A 19630-nucleotide genomic window follows, 5' to 3' on the forward strand; every position below is an offset into this window, starting at 1 on the left:
TGAGCTTTTTCGCTCTAGAACACCTAAAACCAAATGCCAGAGGTGGGGACATAGATGCCTAACTTTTACTTTGTGAAACCAAATGGATCTTCAGCCTCCAGGCAACTCCAGGACTCAGACATGCTCAGTTGCAAACCCTTCCTTCTCACTTGATCTATGTATCATACTTTTTCATTATTTATATCTATATTCGTCTTATTAGAATTCAATTTGTGTTATTTTACTTTCATGTAATGACCCTTGGGTATCCTTCGCACATCCCTAAGAAAGGCGCATTTTGCATATTAATAAAAATGTTTGAGTATGATTTTCATGTGTACTCTTTTTCTAGGTTGTCATGATACAGCATCCATCAGTAGTCAGCCATCATACTTTCATGCGAGAAACCTTGGTAGCAGTGCTCTATTAACTGAATGTCCTGGTGAAAATGTTCTCCTTGTTCGTCACTCGCCATACCAAGATTTTCCAGGAAGAATTCTAGATGTGAGTGCAAGAAATTTATTTTTAATGACATGCGACAACCCAGTTTCTGGTATGAATCAAGCAGATTCTGAACTCCTTCCTTGTATGCAAGAGACTTATGGTTGCCCAGGACATTTTCACAAAGGCACTTGAATTCATCCCAAGCTTCTAGCTCAGCTGCTGAGGGAGATTGTTTGAAAACACCATCCTGCAAAACAGACTTGATCTGTGACCCTATAAATATCCCCTTCTTCATTTTTGCAGTGCTTATGTTTGGAAACTTCTCAACAAGGTACTTGTTTGTTAATTTACCCATGGCCTTTACAAGGTTCTTCGTCAAGCCTAACTTGATATGGAGAAATGGCAGAAATATTTTATGGGGATCAACCAGAGGCAGAAACTTGACACTGCTTGTTCCGGGCTTATGGGTATCTCTTGGTAGCTAATCAAGCTTGACATATTGATCCCCTGTAGATCGGCTTTACCACAGACATTGGAAACCAATAATTCACAATATTTTGTGAATCCTCCTTGTATTCACATCAGCAAGCCAATGACCTTTACATCCCCACAGATGTTACACTGGTGTGTTTTTTACTGGATTGCTTCAAGTAGTAACTTCATGTTGTCATAGGACTCCTTTAGATTAACAGAATAAGCAATCTGTAAACTTAGTTTGGAATTACTATTATGCAGTAAGACTGCTTTCAAGCTTCCTTTAGAGGAATCAATGAAGATACGGCATTCAGATGAAACATGCTCTTGTGACAAACTGGTAAAAACAGAAATTATATCATGACAGTAGCACAGTGAGCCATCACTAGTGAAGAACATTGTCAAGTTCTGATTTTGTTTTCTGTAGTGAGTTACAGTTACACTCTTTGCAAGCAAGTGCTTCTGTTTAATTCTTGAAGCAAGAAGTTCTGCTTTGTCTTTGGAGAGATTTAGATCACGTACAAGATCATTCAGCTCTGCTTGTGTAAAGGTTTCTGGTTCTGAATCTTCATCGGCCAAGTAGTCAGGATCAGATGATTCGGGGTTTTAACTGGCTGCAACTCCAGCGCATTCCTCATCACCTTCTACAGAAGCAAGTCCATCATGTGGCAGTACTGAAACTTGCAATGGATCATCATGGGGAATAGGCCTAATTGAGGAATCGAAGCTGGGATATACACTTTTGTTGATGCAGCAAAAAAGCAGTTGGCTAGATGGTCTCGCAGTTCTCTCCACACTATCCGGATTGCAAATGGCATTGCTGCTTTACCCAAATTTAGCAGGTCACGCAGTCCGTTGGAACAACTGGTACAGATTACATGTGGAGCCCAGGATTTATCCTGGTCACCAAGTGGACAGCCGAAATATAATTTGCATATCTTCTTAAGTTCTGTGCTAATTTGGCGACGTTGTGCTTTCGTCATAAATGAACCTCACGCGTAACAGAAATATATATGTATCTAAAAGTCCTCATCATTAAGTATCATGACATCTTGGTTGAGCTTTGTAAACATGAATTGTAATAGGACACAGTCAGCTCTAAACTGACGTGTTTCGCCAATGTAGCTTCATCAAGGGATTCAAAGAGATGTATTGGTGTCCTGTTGGGATATACAGGGTTTTCAGTCCTTTCAAATAGCCTTAATTTGGTTAGAGAACTTACTTTATCAATGAACACTTGATGCATATAAGGTACAAGCAGGGTTAATTTTCTGTTAAAAACATTTTTTTTTTTTTTTTTACAAACAAATCTTCACCGTTTAAAAAAAACAAAAAACCTTTATTCCAAATTTTTTTTCTTCTCTTAAAATGCACTTGGATCTATGCTTTACCTTCTCTTTAATATCTGCTTTGGTATAGGTGGAGACGTTTCTGGTAAGCTTATTTGATCTGTATCTGTCCTGGGCAAGGCAAACATAGTGCACTGACCTGGTAAAACCTACAGCAGATGCTCTGTGAACTTTTTCTCACAGACCTATCTACCTCTTTTAGTAACTAAGGAAACTTGAGGATTTTTTTATAATCTTTTTAACCATTTCTAGGTATAGCCTAGGTAGCCATCATTCAGGTCTATGATCTCAAGGATTGTGATCCACCCTTTCCTGTTATAGTATATTCTTCCAGATCTGCCTAATGGACTTTCAGGCAGCAAGCTTCTCTTTCCTAGATTTCTCTTTTGATCAAACATACCCTAAATTTTATCAGGTGAATGTTACAACCTCATTAAATGTCAGCTTTAAGGCTGTTCTTTTATTAGAACTTTAGAAAGTCCCTAGTTTTCCCTTTTTTAGTTAGTGTTAGTGCTTTTATGTTGCCCACCCTTCCATTGCACAGCTTTTGTTTGTACTGAAAGTAACGGACTTCCTGTGTCCTTTCCATGGACAAGCAAAGAAAATAAATTTTTGTACTCCTCCAAAAAAAAAAAAAAAAAACCTTTTCTTTGCGTACATGCAGAGAACATGGTCCTACCCTTTTCATGTTTATGATCTTTCTCCTAACTCTACTTAGACAAACCTGAAGCATGCTGGTAGTAGGAAATGTGTGAAGTATTTTATAGGCTGGCCTACAAGATTGTATTGCCACTGTACAGTATTTCTTAAGATGGTACTATAACCAAAGCTTTCAAGACTTCATGTGTCCATTCGTTGACTCCAAGAAAAAAATTTTGCAGTTTAAAACTGGAAAAAAAATCTTTATTTAAAAAATATATATTCATTACACTTCCTTCCTTTATTAGCTTCATTCATTAATGCTCTTTTATGTGATTTTTATTTTGTAGCAAATGGGCACATCTCAGTCTATGAATACTGGTTCTATACAAAGCAACCCTCAAAACTTCTTATCTAAACAGTCCAGTGCTTTACCTGTGACACAGACTGTCCCACAACAGGTAAATTAATTTACAGTAGAGTTAGTAAGTGGTTATGTGCATTGTGTGATAATAGATAATTGTACTAGGGATTTTCTACTGTAATTTACTGCAGATGGCAGGTCAGCAGGTAGCATCAGGCATGCAGTCTGTCAGTCAAATTACAATGATGGATGAACAGCAACGATCACAGAGCCTGGTAAGTTTCCTCATTGCTTTCTAATTGTTCATTAAATGCAGAACCAATAAATTGGAGAAGTTTCCCATAATCCCCAAAGCTCATATCATATCCTCTTCCTGACATGAGACTACTTTTTATTATTTTTTGGTGATGGTGGGTGGGGAGAGATAGTAGACAATTAACCTTCTACTATATTATTAATATTATCATTATTAATAAACAGGATTTATATAGCGCCAACATATTACGCAGTGCTGTACATTAAATAGGGGTTGCAAATGACAGACTAATACAGACAGTGATACAGGAGGAGAGGCCCGAAGAGCTTACAATCTAGTAGGTGGGGGAATTTACACACAATAGGAGGGAGATAATATATCTTTGGTATCCACCCTGTCTACCCATTAGTGTTCCTCTACAATATTCATCTGATTTGTGTATGGTATGTTTTGCATCATATTGTAGATTAATTTTTTGCACAAATTTGAATCTGCTCATCGAATTTTCTGTTCACCACTATCCCTTTGTTCCAGGTGAGTTCTCATTGATTTTTATTGCCCTGCCAACCCCTCTCCTACCCGGGTTCAAAAGATATCCCATCTTTGTTACTCCCATCAGTCCATCCATATTCAGGGTCCAAAGCACTTTCATATTAACATCAGGCAAGGTGCCCACCTTTCAAGTGCCAAATTATGTGTCCAATGGAACCAGCAAATGAAACCTGAAATTTCCATCTCATGCCAATAGGCATTAAGTATCCACCTGGAATCCAACACAACCTCTGCTTCTACCATCCTGAACTGCCTTTTCACCTTATCCCACACCTGGAACTCAACAAGCTGGAAAGCCTCACTACAACCTTTACTACAGCGGCCGCTTAAATGAACTTCAGTTTGCCACATTGTCTAATGTATTCTTGTGGATCACCATTAATTGTTTCCATGTTTTATTTACCCTGTAGTCACTTTGCTGGTTTAATTCCCTTTTGTCCTCCCCAGTCTATTACCTCCCTGTCTTCCTGCTCCTTCACTCTGCTGCGTTACTTGCTGGTGACATCTAACCCAGCCCTGTCCCCCCCACATTCTCTCTCTTCCCTACCTTTTCACCAAGATACTCCCTCCTTCTAACCTCATTCCGATTTACCCTACCCATAACCCCTTACCCCCTTACTCTGGCAGTCTATGGAATACCAGATCTGTTGGCAAGAAAGTATCCTCTATCCAAAACCTTCTCTTCTCTAAATCTCCAAATTTCCTGGCTCTCACTGAAACGTGGCTTTCCTCCTCAGACTCTGCTTGTACTGCTGCACTCTCCTATTGAGGCCTGCACTTTACACATACCCCTAACCTGACAATAGAGTAGGGGGTAACTACATACAGGGTCCTTCCTACCCCACCCTCTCTCATTTTCACCTTTTTTGAAGTCTACTCCGTCCATCTTTTCCGTCCCAACATCTTCTTGTTGCTGTTGTCCACCGCCCCCCTTGCCCAGTTTCACATTTTTTGAATAACTTTGCTTCTTGGCTCCCACAAATTCTTTCCCATGACCGGCCCACCCTCATCCTCGGTGACTTTGTTGTAATGTTGCAGTGGATGACCAAAACCATCCTTCCTCAGCCAAACTGCTCTCCATTACCTCCTGCTTTGGACCCCACACATATCACCGGACACACTTTAGACCTGGTATTTTCCAAACTCTGCAACCTCATCCATCTTGACAACTCGCCATTTCCCTTTTCTGAACACAACCCAATCACCTATAAATTATCTAATTCTTGCCCCCTTTTTCGCAGACCTGGTCCAAGGCAGAGAGATATTCATAACCTTAACCACAATCTTTTCTCAAACTGCCTTATGTCCCTAACCCCCACTCTCTAAAATCACATCTCCAGATAAAGCTGCCACTCAATTCAACCACATTCTTTCTTTGACTCTGGATAAAGTTGCCCTGTTCTGCTAACCCCCGACCCTGGCACAAAAATCACACCAAACATCTACAAAAGACTGTTTGTGCAGCTAAGTGCAAGTGGACTACATGGACTACAAAGCTAGACTACAACACTTTAACACTGACCTCACTGTTGCCAAGCAAAATTATTTCTCCTCTGTCATTTCCTCTCAAGCAGCCTCTTCTCAACAATTGACTCCCTCCTAAACCACACACCTGCTACCCCCACAACTACTTTCTCTGCCCAAGAAATAGCCACCTGCTTTAGAAATAAGATTGACAAAATCAGACATGATATCTTTGCTCTCCATCCATACCCATCCTTCCACCTTTTAATCATCATTGACCTTCTTCAGCCCTTTTACTCTGATGAAGTCCCCTCTCTTCTCTCAACATCTCCATCTACTACCTGTCTGCTTGACCTGTTTCCTTCTGATCTACTCCATTCCTATTTCTCTACCTTGGCCCCCGCCCTAACCGAACTATTCAACCTGTCCCTTTCTACTGGTACCCCTTCGCTTTCAAACATGTCATCATTCTCCTTATCCCGAAGATACCCTCTCTAGACTCCTCTCTACCGTCCTATCTCCCTTCTCCCATATATTTCCAAACTTTTTGAGCGCCTTGTCTATAAAAGACCCGCCGATTACGTGAGCACCTGACATATTCCTAACTGTTAACAACACTGTCATTCATCCCTCAAGTCGGGCACGCTGTCTTGGTGTCACCTTTGATTCTGCTCTCTCATTTACCCCCATATTTAGAACATTTTTAGGTCCTGTCACTTTCATGAAAATTAAGTCTACTTATACAGTGTATACAAAAAAAAAACTTAATATAAATATATTTTATAATCAGTATATTTACAGAACTAATCACAAAGAAGTTGAAAACTCTTTTTTTATGTTTTCCTTTTACGTTGATGATCATGACAATCACATTAAAGGCTCCAGCAGTAGTCTGCCATCATGTGTCTATCCCATCTGCCCTGATACCTTTCTTCCATCGTATTTATATCTTGATGGAACCTCTCCCCTTGTTCATCACTGAAATCGCCAAGGATTTCTGGAAACTTTTGCAAATGGCTATGGAGATAGTGTACCTTTATGTTCATAATAGCACCCAAATTTGTAAAGTTTAAGAGCAAGTTTTGTACCAGTTCTTCATAATTTTATGCTTTCTGGTTACCCAAGAAGTTCTAGACAACCATGACATAGCGGTGCCAGAAGCTTCAGTGTCAGTCATGTAACTTGTAAAATTTGAATCGGTTATTACTTTCAGAATCTGGGGTCCATAAAGGATTCCTGCTTTTAATTTTTCAGTACTCAATCCAGGGAAGAATCTACAAATGTATTTAAGGCAATCACTTGGCTCTAGAGCTACATGCACACGTGCAAATATTGTCGTTGGAAAGGATCTTTCACAATCCTTTCCAACGACTAAGTACTGCACGATGCATGAATGAGTGCTGTACATACAGCACCATTCTGCACTATGGAGAGGGTATGGGGAGAATGATGGAGCGGCACCCCGCTGCACGCTCTCCCCTTTCCCTTGCCCTACGATCATTTGTCGTCCATCGTCCGTGGATCCGCCAGAATGGTCGTTCGGACGATGGACAAGGTGCGCTGTACACACGCCAGATTCTTGGCGGATATCGGAACTGGGACAATTATCAGGCGAGAACCATTGGACATGTGTACCCAGCCTTACAAATTTCTTATTTTTCCTAACTTTGTGTAGTGGAGGAAGAATGATTTTTTTCAACCACTGGCTCATTAATGGTGTTCGCTGCACCTTTTTTTGCACCTTGGAGGCCTTGTCACTTTTTTCTAGTGATCCTGCTTTGCTCTACTATCCCACAAGCAGATGAAACATGGGTAATTTTTGAATCCTCTTTTCTGTACAAGTAGGGCGTTCACCATTTTTAAATAAACACATATGGACCATTGGTCTTCATCATAGCAAAGCTTTTCTAGGACCATTTTGATATTTCCATATTCTTCTTTTAGTTTTGTTGAGTGACCATTTGGAATTGATGCATAGCAGTTGCCATTATGCAGTAAAACAGATTTCAAACTTCGAGTGGAACGGACTATGAAAAGCCACCAGTCTTCTGCTCGGTATTCTGGTACTCCTATATGGGCTAGTAGTCCAGGGATGTTACAGCAGTACACAAAGTTTCCATCTTCACTGAAATATGGTAGGAGTGTCACCTCTCTTGTCCTATAAACCAATATTTTAACTTCAGGTCTCAGGTAATTTTTTTCTTTTAGCCTGGATGCTAAAAGTTCAGATGCTTGTTTTGACAGACTTCACGTATTAAATCATTGAGCTCTTTTTGGGAGAACTGGAATAATGAAACACTTCCTTCATTTTCACTTCCATTGCTAACTCCTGGATTACACTCCAAACCCTGTATATCCTCCGAGTCCGATACAGGAATATCAGGGAGTGTACTGAACACTGGTATGGGAACATCAGCACCATGGGGCACAGGTCGTCTTGCTAATTCCAAATCAGGGTATTCCCACTTGTTTTTCTTGTAACAATTAAACCTTTTAAATTCACAGCACAAAAATAACAATCATTCTGATGATTTTTGAGCTCTTGCCATACCAATGACCCACCAAATTTCAAACTTTTTAGTTTTCCATTTTTCCACTGCTGGAAACACTCTACACAAGTTTTGCATACCATATAGGGAGCCTAATACTTATCCCCCCCCCCCCCCAGATTACTTCCAAAATATGCAAGATATGCTTGTTTCAAAAATTCTGTAATGTTTCTTCTCTGTTTTTGCTAAAAATATTCACCACAAATGTAGCAAAATACATTGGAGTAATTTAAACAACTTGTTCTTGAAAAACTATTTTTGTAAAAAAAAAAAAAAAGGAAAAATGTATGAATAAAAAGGCAAATGAAAGTTTCATGAAAATAATGCTACATTTATTATATAAAATGCAAAACATCGGTTTAAATAAAGATTGATACTATGCTGTGTTAACATTTGTTGTTGGTAAAATTGCCTATTCCGATTCCTGTATCATAAGAACTAGAGCCAATTCAATGAAACTGATGTCATTTCTGGATTCAACAGCCCTTAAATACACTATAAATATTAAAAAATCCTTGGCAAATGAATTTTTTTTTTTTGAGCTGTGTTATGAATGCTTTAGCCAGATTCATCTATCCTTCCCACTGCTCTTTATCTGCTGCACCTCATTGTAGTTCTCTTCATTGGCTTCCATTTCACCTTAGAATCAAATTCAAGCTCCTGTGCTTTGCCTTCAAATCCCTTCACAGTTCTTGTTCCACTTACCCATCTGATCTGGTAAAAAAAAATGACTCCCCTAGCCGCTCTCTTCGCTCCTTCAATGACCCCCTACTGACTTCATCACTTTTAACCCCATCACACGCACTGCTCCCAGTGTTTTTTCTGCAGATGCACTTAGTCTCTGGAATGATCTTCATCCTGTTTGCCTTGGTCCTACTTTCTGCTAATTTAAGAGCACTCAAAACCCACTTTTTCAAACTTACCTACCCGTCTTTTTCTGTCTTTTAAAACCCTTACTATATCCCACTACTACATATTTCCCCTCCCATTGTGTGTTTCTTCCCCCACCTCCTAGATTGTAAGCTCTTTGGAGCAAGTTTCTCTCCACCTCCTGTGTCACAGTGTCTGTCAGTCATTTGCAACCCCTATTTAATGTACAGCGCTGCAAAAAATGTTGGCATTATATAAATCCTGTTAATTATTAATAATAACACTGCACAACAACGAATTTGCTACTGGAAATAACACGCGATTTTATAATATATTGAGTGTGCTGATTCCAAATCTGAACTCAGAATTTGCCTATCACGTACAGATTTTAAATTATAGGCATGCAATAGCTGTTCAAATGGTCAGTAATTGGGTAATGTATTTTTACATGGGTCCCTTTTAACAGTTGCAGCTACCACTATGCCTGCTGCCGCTTCAGCTGAATCACGTCCCCTGGTGGCATGCATATTCCAGCAGCGGCTGGGCATGTCTGGGCAAGTCAGTGAGCTGACTTCAGAAATAGGTATATAAGGTGAGATGCACCAAGGGCTTGTCTCTAGTGCGAAAACATCTTATTGGATAGTACAGCTAGGCCATAGTGAGTCTATTTTGAATTAAAGATGAGTAGGTGCAGCTGTGTTAATAAATTGGACAATTTTTGCTACATTTGTGGCAAATATACCCCATGTGATCTACGCAAGAACCTAACCAAGAGGGTTGCTTACAAGTATTACTTTGGATGTGAAATTGGAGATCAGGGTAAAAGCGGGGCACTTATCTGCTGTTAGGTGTGTTACATTGGCCTAACAAAATGGTTGAAGGAGAAAAGGAATAAAATGTCTTTTGCTGTGCCTATGGTTTAGCGTGAGCCAAAAGATCATCACTCGGACTGATACTTCCGTATAAGTAAAATTGCTGGGTTTTTGAAGAGGACTAAGTCAAAAATCGTCTATTCTGATTGTGAATCTGCTCTGAAGCCAGTGTCACATGATGCAGAGAATCCAGTGCCAGTTCCTCCTACATCTGTTGTTACTGACCGTGACATGTCAGATGAGGAACAGGAGGATGATGTCCATGTTATTGAAAGTAATGAACCCCAATTTGAAAAGGGTAAGTCACATTTTATAAGCCAATCAGATTTAGATGATCTAGTAAGGAACCTGTCTTTGTCAAAAGAGAGGTCTGAACTGTTGGCCTCCTGATTAAAGGAGTGGAATTTGCTACAAAAAGGAACGACAACTTCGCACTTTCATGATTGTCACCCAAAGTTTGCAGGTTATAACAAGCTGGAAACGGCATTTGCTTCTGTACCGACGTGAGTGGTCTGATGATGGAGTTAGGTTGCGAATACATACCAGAACAGTGGAGATTTGTTCATAGACTCGAGCAAAGCAAGTTTAAAAGCTGTATCGCTGCATAAAGGTAACTTAAAACCTTCTGTTCCTCTTGCTCATGCCAAGGGAATGAAAGAGACATACGACTCTATGGAGGTCATTTTGAAATTGATTAACACTTCAGAACACAAGTGGAACGTTTGTAGTGACCTGAATGTGGTGGCCTGCAATTGGTATATACAAAATACATGTGCTTTCTATGCCTGTGAAACAGTTGTGATGACAGCAACCATTACAAAGTGAAAGAATCGCCACCCAGACCTGAACACACTGTTGGCCAGTACAACATGAAGCATAAATCACTCATTGATCCACAGAAAGTTTACTTTCTGGCACTTCATATTAATCTTGGATTAATGAAAAACGTTGTCGTTGCAATGGAGCATGATGGTATGGGTTTTCGGTATCTGAAGGACAAGTTTGGAAAAGTTATAACAAATGCTAAACTGAAAGCAGGCTTTTTTGTTGATTTTCAAATCTGCAATTTGATGCGTGATGCCACATTCAGGGACAAACTCAACCTACTTGAACTTGCTGCTTGGGATTCATTTGTGCTAGTTGCACAAAACTTTCTGGCCAACCAGCGAGCTGAAAAATATGCTGAACTTGTGAACAACATGCTAACAGCATACCATCAACTTGGCTGCCAAATGTCACTTAAAATTAATTTCTTACATTCCCATCTGGACTTCTTCCTACAAAATTTGCTTGATGTGATGAGTGATGAAAAAGGGGAGAGATGAACAAGGGGAGAGGTTCCACCAGGACATTTCAGTTATGGAAACAAGATATCAAGGCCAACATGGTGGGCGACTACTGCTGGTTTTTGCAATGGGAGACAGTGGAGAGCCACAAACGCAAAAGCAAGTGCCTGAAACCCTTCTGAAGTGTACATGTGTGTTGAACAAGGGGTGAATTATGTGTAATTGTATATATTCTTGCAACATAAAACTACGTTTTTGTAATGTCATGGAACTATGAGACAAAAGTTAGTTATCTATATAGAGATTACATAGTAACTGCAGAACGAGAGAATGTAGCTAATTGCGGGTATATGCGTAATTAACATAAGATCCTGACATCCTAGGCAGAATTGGACTTCAGATTTGCATTCGGCGCACTTATTTAGTATAGGACACATGCATTAGACCAAATAGCAGACAATATTTATTTTTTTGTGATGCAGTGTATGTGAGGAAATAGGAATGCACAGAGGAACCTGGCACATACATGGGTACGACATACAAATGCTATGGAGATAGTGTGGAACCTTTTCATTCCATATAATTTGGAGTTACACACAATGTCCAAATCCACCAAATGCTTTTGAAGCCAATATTGGGTTTAGGCTATATAAATAAAAGATAAGCATTTTCATCAGCACCTTTTTAAGAATACAGTGATTTGTTTCAACTGTAAATGCCACTTTTGATTGACTGTTTCACCTATTAAAGGAAACAACAAGATAGTAGTAGATTTACTTTAATGCTGCAATTGTATTATAAAATTACATTTTAAACAGAGGCATGTCGTCTTCAGGTTGCAATGCCCTTTGAAGTTTTAGAAATGTTCCAGACATTATCAATTTTCAAATCATTTAATGTAATTTATCCTGAAAAGGCATTTGAATGCTTCTTATATTTTTGCATGTTCTCCCTCAGTTAATCCCTTACCTCATAGCCAATATGAAAAACTGAAAAGGTGCTATTTCCTTTATTGTCGATAATTATATAGTTCCTCATTCCAGTTGCATATTAGGTTGCCACAGCAACAACCTGCGCAGGGGACAACTCAACAGCCTCAGCAGGCCTCTCAAGCCACAGTTCAAACTCCAGGTCAGTCTCAGAATCCACAGGCAGGAGCCATGTTAAGACCTCAGAATCCTGGAGCCAACCCTCAACTTCGCAACCTCCTACTCAGCCAGCAGCCTGTGAGTATGAATGATTCTTTTGCTTAATACATTTACCCAAATTACAACATGTTAAGTCCTGTTTCCATCTAGACTGAATTTGTAACATAACCCAAGTTCACTATTTAGTATTAAAGCAGTTGTAAAGAGTAGTTAGTAAGTACAAAGCACTTGAGATAAACAGACTGCTGCACTGTACACACAGCACAGCTGCATGCCTCAGCGTGAGTTGACACTTTTTCTTTACATTAGTTTTTAAAAATCCAGCTGTGTCTGGTATGTTAGTCTTGGATTTATGGTCAACGTGTTGAGGGTTACTGCATAACAGATTAAAAAATGTATCCAAAGAAGCTGAACCAAAAATCTGTGAAAGCACAAATATACATAATCTGTTAACCCTAACTTATTAACCTACTTTATAGCTGCTGTAACAACAAATTTTAAAAATTGTTATATGCTTAATCAGTTCTGTGGTTTGCTTCGTGTGTCTGCCTTTGTTAAAATTAATGCAGTTAAACTTCCAGATTATAGTCAAATGGTTTTCATGTTTGCTAACAAATTTTGGGCCAAGGGTGAGTAAGGCCTGACAGACTGTAAACACTCACTAGACTCCTTAAAAACAGGGACAACCAGTACAAGTTTTGTGAAGCTCTTGTTAACATCAGCCCCTGCTAGGTCCACTCAGTGCCCTGCCTATCTGCCATTACCTTTGATTACTGAGCGCTGCCTGAACTTTGATCACTTCTCTGCCTGCCACCTGCCCTGACCTCTGTCTGACCTTTGACCACGTCTCTGCCTGCCTGACCTTTGACCACGTCTCTGCCTGCCTGACCTCTGCCTGGATTCTGACCACATCTCTGCCTGCCTGACCTCTGCCTGACCTTTGACCACATCTCTGCGTGCCTGACCTTTGACCACGTCTCTGCGTGCCTGACCTTTGACCACATCTCTGCCTGGATTCTGACCACATCTCTGCCTGGATTCTGACCACATCTCTGCCTGCTGCCTGCCTGAACTTTGACCACATCTCTGCCTGCCGCCTGCCTGACCTCTTTACCTTGATTCTGACAACATCTCTGCCTGCTGCCAGCCCTGACCTCTGCCATGGCTTCCAAAGGGTGTCTCTCAAGTCAAGCTGTTTTTTAACAACTTAGAGAGCGACTTAGAAATGCTATTGAAGTCAAGCGACAGTGATTTGCCTGGAGACCTTTGATTGGACACCGAAAGTGACAGCGAAGATTCTGTCACTGAGGTTGGTGATATTTGCACTTGGTGCTCGATTAAAATTAGTAAGGCTCAGCCAGTGCCCCCAAGATTCCCATTTACTGGGGAGTCTGGTCTGAAGGTAGAGGTGGAACACATCACCTTGGAGTACCTGGAGTTATTTCTAAATGACAAAGTCATTCAGAAAAAAGTTGAGGAAAGCAACAGGTACGCCGAGCAACAATTAGCTGCTACACACACAAGGTTTTCCAGAAGCAGGAAGTGGGAACCTGTCACCGAAAAGGCTTTTTCTGGGCCTAGTTATTTTCCAGAGAGTGGTGGGGAAACCTCTGCAGAAGTGGTATTGGTCCACAATTAGACTGATTGCTACAACTTTTTTTTGCACAATCATGTCAAAATATAGATTGGTGGGTGATGGCTCTTATCTTTGCTTAGAGTAAGTTTTGTAGAGCCACCTCTTTATTATTTGTTTTAGAACGTATTGTGTAGTTATAGAGGAAAAAAAGAGGTTTAACTACTTTGTACCATTGTTGTATGTATTAACTACAAAATACACACTTGACTATTTGCACAAAAACTCTGAGCCTTAAACCTCTTTCTTTCCTCTATATCTACACAATACGTTATAGATTTGGCTTGATCATGGTATTTACATTTTTCTAATGACACTTTTGATGAGACCACTCATCCTGCATCTAAGCCTAAAAAAATATTCGGAGGTCTATCAGATGATCCTAGATAACTTCAAAAGCAGCTATGTGCCACAAAGGGAAATTATTATAGACAGAAGTCTAATGCCCTACAAGGGGAGGCTCAGCTGCGTGCAATACATAGCATCCAAAAGAGCACACAGTTCGGTGTGAAATAATTTATGCTGTGCGAATCAGCAACAGGGTATATTTGGAACTCTCTAATATACACTGGGAAAGGCACAAAATTTAGCCCCAGAGTCAGCAGCTATGGAGTGGCAACATCTGTCCTGTCACTTATTGAGCCATTGCTCAATCAATGCTATTGTGTCACTACAGACAATTTTTACAGCTCCCCTGAACTGTTTGAGTATTGACTATATTTCTCATCCAGCATAAAACAGATGCCTATGGAACAGTTAGGGCTAACCGGTGCAAAATGCCACCCATGTTCGCCAAACAGAAGATCAAGATTGAGGAAATAGTTGACTGGCAGAAAGGCAAAATGATGGCCCTGCAATGGCATGACAGAAAGGATGTCTGCCTTTTGAGCACTGTGCATAACACTGCCACTGCTATGACAAGAACAAGAGGTGGAAAAGAGTTCCTTAAACCACAAGGTTTCTTGGATTATAATAGCACCATGGGAGGCATTGACAGAGCCGACCAGGTGATGTCTTTCTATCCCGCTGTTAGAAAGCAATAAAGGAAGTATTATAAAAAGATCTTTAGACATCTTGTGGAATAATGTTTGTGGAATGCCTTTTCAAACAAAAGAATGACAGGCCTGTACCTCACCATGATTTCATTTCGAAGGTTTGTGAGGCCATATGTTTGACACACCAAACACCACAAATGGATACAGGTCGAGTTGGACGGCGTGCCACTACAGTGGTGAACCCGGAATGCCAAACTGGTTGTCACTTTATGGCATGTACCACCGAGTGCAAGAAAGGAAGCGCCATCAAGAATGTGCATGGTGTGTTGCTCTAAGAGGGATGACGCCGGGATAAAATTTAAAAAAAAAATCCGGCTCTACTGCCTGGATTGTGACAGAAGGTTAAACAGAACCAAGCAGTGTTATTTAGAGCCAGGTCAGAAATAGCTTACTTAACCCCCTTAGGGGTCTGATTCTGTCCAAATTTCTGTGCAAAAACTGTTACAATTTTTTTGCATAGAATTTTATTTTACATTGTAGGCTATAATTCTTAGGCAAAACTCAACAGAATGTGTTCAATAGTTAATAAATTTAATATTAAACTTTAATTATAAAATAATTATATACAGTGGTACCTTGGTATAAGTCCTTAATCCGTTCCAGATCCTTGGACTTTTACCAAACAGGACTTATACCAAACAAATTTTTCCCATAGGAAAAAGAACGAAAATGATTTTTCTGTTCCCATGAAAAAAAATCCTATTGTTATTGGCATAATATACATTGATGGGGCTGTATAAAATAACTTAAACACTGCCTAATACTAAAATACATAAATACAAAAGCAATTAGATGAAATAAATGAAAATTTAACCTCACTTTACCTTGCTGGGAAGAGTCGAGTGCCTACTAGGATGGTGCTGAAAAGAGGAGAGGAGGAGATGTTATGTAATTCACAGAAAGTCATAGCGAGGGTTGTTTCACTGAATGGCAGCAACTGGTGTACTGACGCTCGTGGGCAGTCGTAGCTTTGTCTCGAGAGAGGTAAATAAGGGTAGTGCTCGGTGTTATGACTCATTTTGACCCATACAAGTTCTAGCACAAAGGTTGTATACCAAGCAACATTTTTCGTGTCCAAACAGGACTTATACCAAGTTGGACTTATTCCAAAGCGGATTTATACCGAGGTGTATATATTATATGAATATTTCTTTGTATTGGACTCAATACAGATATATTGTATTGAATCCAATACAAAATGATTTTGAATTTCCGACCGCTAACTCCCGGCCATACCAACGTCACGGGAAGCGGTGTTGATCTTGGCTCTACAGTTAGCGGCTGGAGATCAGAGGGGCCAGATGTGTCTCCAGGACCTGCAGGGAAGAGAAGGACACCGGGGGACAGCTACGGAGAAAGGTAAGTGTGCTTTTTTTTTTTTTTTTTTTTTATGTTAACTTAACCCTGATTGTGATTTGAAATAACCGCTTATTGCAACTAAAATCCACCCCAAGTCACACTCGGGATTACCGCTTAGGAGGTTAAAGCAAGCCTTTCACTTTGAGAATATTTTTGATTGTGATAGTCTTAAAGCCACATAGTTTATGCACCAAAGTGAAAAACCTTGTACTAGGCGTTGCCTTGCATGCACAGCATCAACATTGGTTGTCAGGATACCTGGTATTGCCAGCTTCCTTAGCCGTGCTAGAAATGAATGAACTTCTGCACGCCTGCCAATCAAAATGGCTGAATATTGAGTTAATGAAGAAAGAAGAAAATGTCCATGCCCTGTCCTAGCGGGCATGGTAACAAAGGCTTGCAGCATGTATAAACCATACAGATATAAAAATTTAAATGTGTATAGTACTGAATAACGTCTTTTAATGGAAATGTAAAAAGGACATTACCGCCCCCTGGAGCATTTAATTGCAGATAAGGAGAGAACATTTCAGCTATTATTGTGTGTTTTTCAGTTTAAAAAAATTTTGAAATCTGGTCCTTTTACTTTCTATGCAGGGGGTTAGGAGTGGTAGCGCGTTATAGAAAAACATCATACCCTTTGGCTTATTCTTCCATCGAGGATAAAGACTTAAACCCAGTTTGTGTTCCCATTGAACTAACTAATAAAAGATCATCCACCAAGGGTATATTATTTTTAGTGAGTCATCACAGAGCTCCCTTATCCAATGGCTTAGTTTACAGTTTTACTTAGGCCTGAATAGAGATAACTACTTACTGCCCTACTGACAGGTCAGTTTGGAATGGCTCTGTCACATGGAATGCCATCTACTACATGGAATGCCATCTACCTGGTATGCAGCTCCAACAGCCATATCTGAGGTGGACATTTGTTTAAACCTGCCTTGTTTGCAATCCACGTGTCTTCATGGGGATTACTTTTGGAGTATTTGGCCATTTCCCCACATATTTAATGGTTGGAGAGTTTATCCAGGATGAATCTAAAGTGTATATCTTTTATTGAAGTTGTTTGTTTTTAATAAAGTTTTTTTTAATTATATTAATAACAAAACGATCAGGCATGAGCATGTAGAATTTTTAAAGGATGTCCCAGGGTTGTTAACAGGGGATAAAAAGGTGGATTTACTAAACACTTTTTTTTAGCTCTGTGTATGCAAAGGAAAATTGTGAAGCTGAAGTCCAAAATGCAAATAGCAATGTCACAACCTTAAACGAACTGCAGTGACCCAACATTGATATGATCGAGCCACAGGTGGATATAATTAAGGTTAAAAAACACCAGGAACTCATGGTGGATTACACCTATGTGGCCTCAAGTAGCTGAGCTCTGTTATTTCAAAGCCATTGTTTCTAAAGATTCTTTAATCATTGGCATGGTACCGATAGATTGGCATAAGGCTAATGTGGTATCTATCTTTAAAAAAGAAGTAAAGTCATTATCAAATAACTACAGACCGGTAAGTTTAACTTAAAATTATATACTATTTTATATATAGTATATATTCGGAAAGTTTCTATAGAGCTTGATAAAGAACCACATGGAGTTATATGTAGAAAATAATGTTGGTAAACAGAGACTGGTAGTAGCAGTCAATATAGTATACTTGGATTTTGCAAAGGCATTTGCTGCAGTACCCCACAGACTAATACTGATTATGTGCAAAATTGAAAGTTGTATTTTAATTGTGGTTAAATATATATTTTTTTATTTATATGTGTAAAATGTTGTTGTGTACATAAAATTCCTTGTTTAAAAAGAAACCTGTCCTTATCAAGCTTAAAATGTAATTGTGTTGGGATTGGACACATACATCCTATCATACCACTACTAGGAAAAGTGGTTATTTTTATTGTTATCCATTTAAAACTTGTCAACTTAAGCAAAAGAGTTTTTTGTTACACATGATTTTAAATTGTTTTTATTACTTGTGCCTTGCCTTTCAGCCACAGCCAAGCGTTCCTCAGACCCAGCAATCTTTGCACCACATGCAGCAGACTGCACAGGGAATGCTTCCGCACCAGGCACTGGGTCAACAGATGCAACACCAGGCTCCTGGGCAGTCACAGCTGCAAATGCCAGGACAGTCACTTTTACACCAAGCTCCAGCACAACAGTGGGGCAATCAAATGGCACAACGGGCGCCTATGCCAGGTAAGATTTGGAAGTATATTAATAGTTGGGGATAGGGTTATGGATAAATGCATGGAGCTTCCCAAGTTACAAACAAACATTGGATTGTGCAGTACTAATTGTACTAAAAAACAAAAGGATTTGGCAAGCCTGTTCACCAATGCTAGAAGTCTAGCAAACAAGATAGGGGAGTTGGAAGCATTAATGAGTGAGAAGGATGTTGACTTAGTTGGTATTGCTGAATCCCTGCTATGTTCTTCGCATGACTGGGCTGTCAATATTCCTTGGGTATACTCTCTTTCATAAAGACAGAGTCAAACGAAAGGGTGGTGGTGTCTGTCTGTATGTGAGAAGTGATCTAAAAGTGAATTTGAAAGAAGAAATTGCGAATGGAACGATGAGGTTGAGGCATTATATATAGCCCCCCCCCCCCCCCCAGTGCTAAGGAAAAAAAATAGAAAATCAACTACTAGCACAGATAGAAAAAGCTGCAAAAAGTGGAAGTGTTTTTTTTATCATAAGATTTCAACTTCCACTGCCATTGACTGTAGTAATGGAACTACAGGAAAAGCAAAAGGGAGGAAATTTGTGAATCTAATACAAGATAATTTTATGGTACAGTTTATAGAAGCCCCAACTAGAAATGATACTCTGCTGGACTTAGTTCCTTCTAACAATGCTAAGCTCATAACAAATGTGCATATAAAAGAGAATCCAGGTAGCAGTGACCATATTATGATTTCATTTGATGTAAGCTCTAAACTGGAAGCAAAAACAGGAAAGATAAAAACATTTAATTTTAAGGGAGCAAATTCTCCCGTATTAAGGGCAGCTCTCCGTGACTTGGACTGGGAGACAATATTGTCCTCAAAGAACACAGAACAGAAATGGGAATGGTTCAAGTCTGTTCTACAAAAGCACACTGAAAAATATATTCCAATGGGTATTAAAGTTTAAGAGGCTAAAATTAAAACCTATGTGGCTCACAGCTGATGTTAAAAAATCCATTAGGAACAAGAAAAGGGCATTCCAAAAATATATAAATGAAGGCTCACCTTCATCATTTGAAACCTATAAAGAATATAAAAAAACATGTAAAAGGAGATAAAATGTACAAAACGTCAAAATGAAAGACAGATTGCAAAG

At 39.5% G+C, this 19630-nt stretch overlaps 1 protein-coding gene across 2 annotated transcripts in view; it reads left to right on the top strand.

Moving 5' to 3' along the window:
* The window catches only part of MED25 (mediator complex subunit 25), a 117428-nt gene that overhangs the window by 91093 nt on the left and 6705 nt on the right, over positions 1-19630 (top strand). Inside the window, exons 16-19 of one of the 2 annotated variants that reach the window (XM_072425514.1) lie at positions 3236-3346; positions 3441-3524; positions 12142-12324; positions 18298-18505. In XM_072425514.1, coding sequence (XP_072281615.1) covers positions 3236-3346; positions 3441-3524; positions 12142-12324; positions 18298-18505 — 586 coding nt within the window. The remainder of the gene's footprint in view (positions 1-3235; positions 3347-3440; positions 3525-12141; positions 12325-18297; positions 18506-19630) is intronic. The other variant, XM_072425515.1, reaches the window with a different exon arrangement.

This window comes from Pyxicephalus adspersus, chromosome 11 (assembly GCF_032062135.1).
Source record: "Pyxicephalus adspersus chromosome 11, UCB_Pads_2.0, whole genome shotgun sequence".
In the NCBI taxonomy this organism is placed as follows: domain Eukaryota; kingdom Metazoa; phylum Chordata; class Amphibia; order Anura; family Pyxicephalidae; genus Pyxicephalus; species Pyxicephalus adspersus.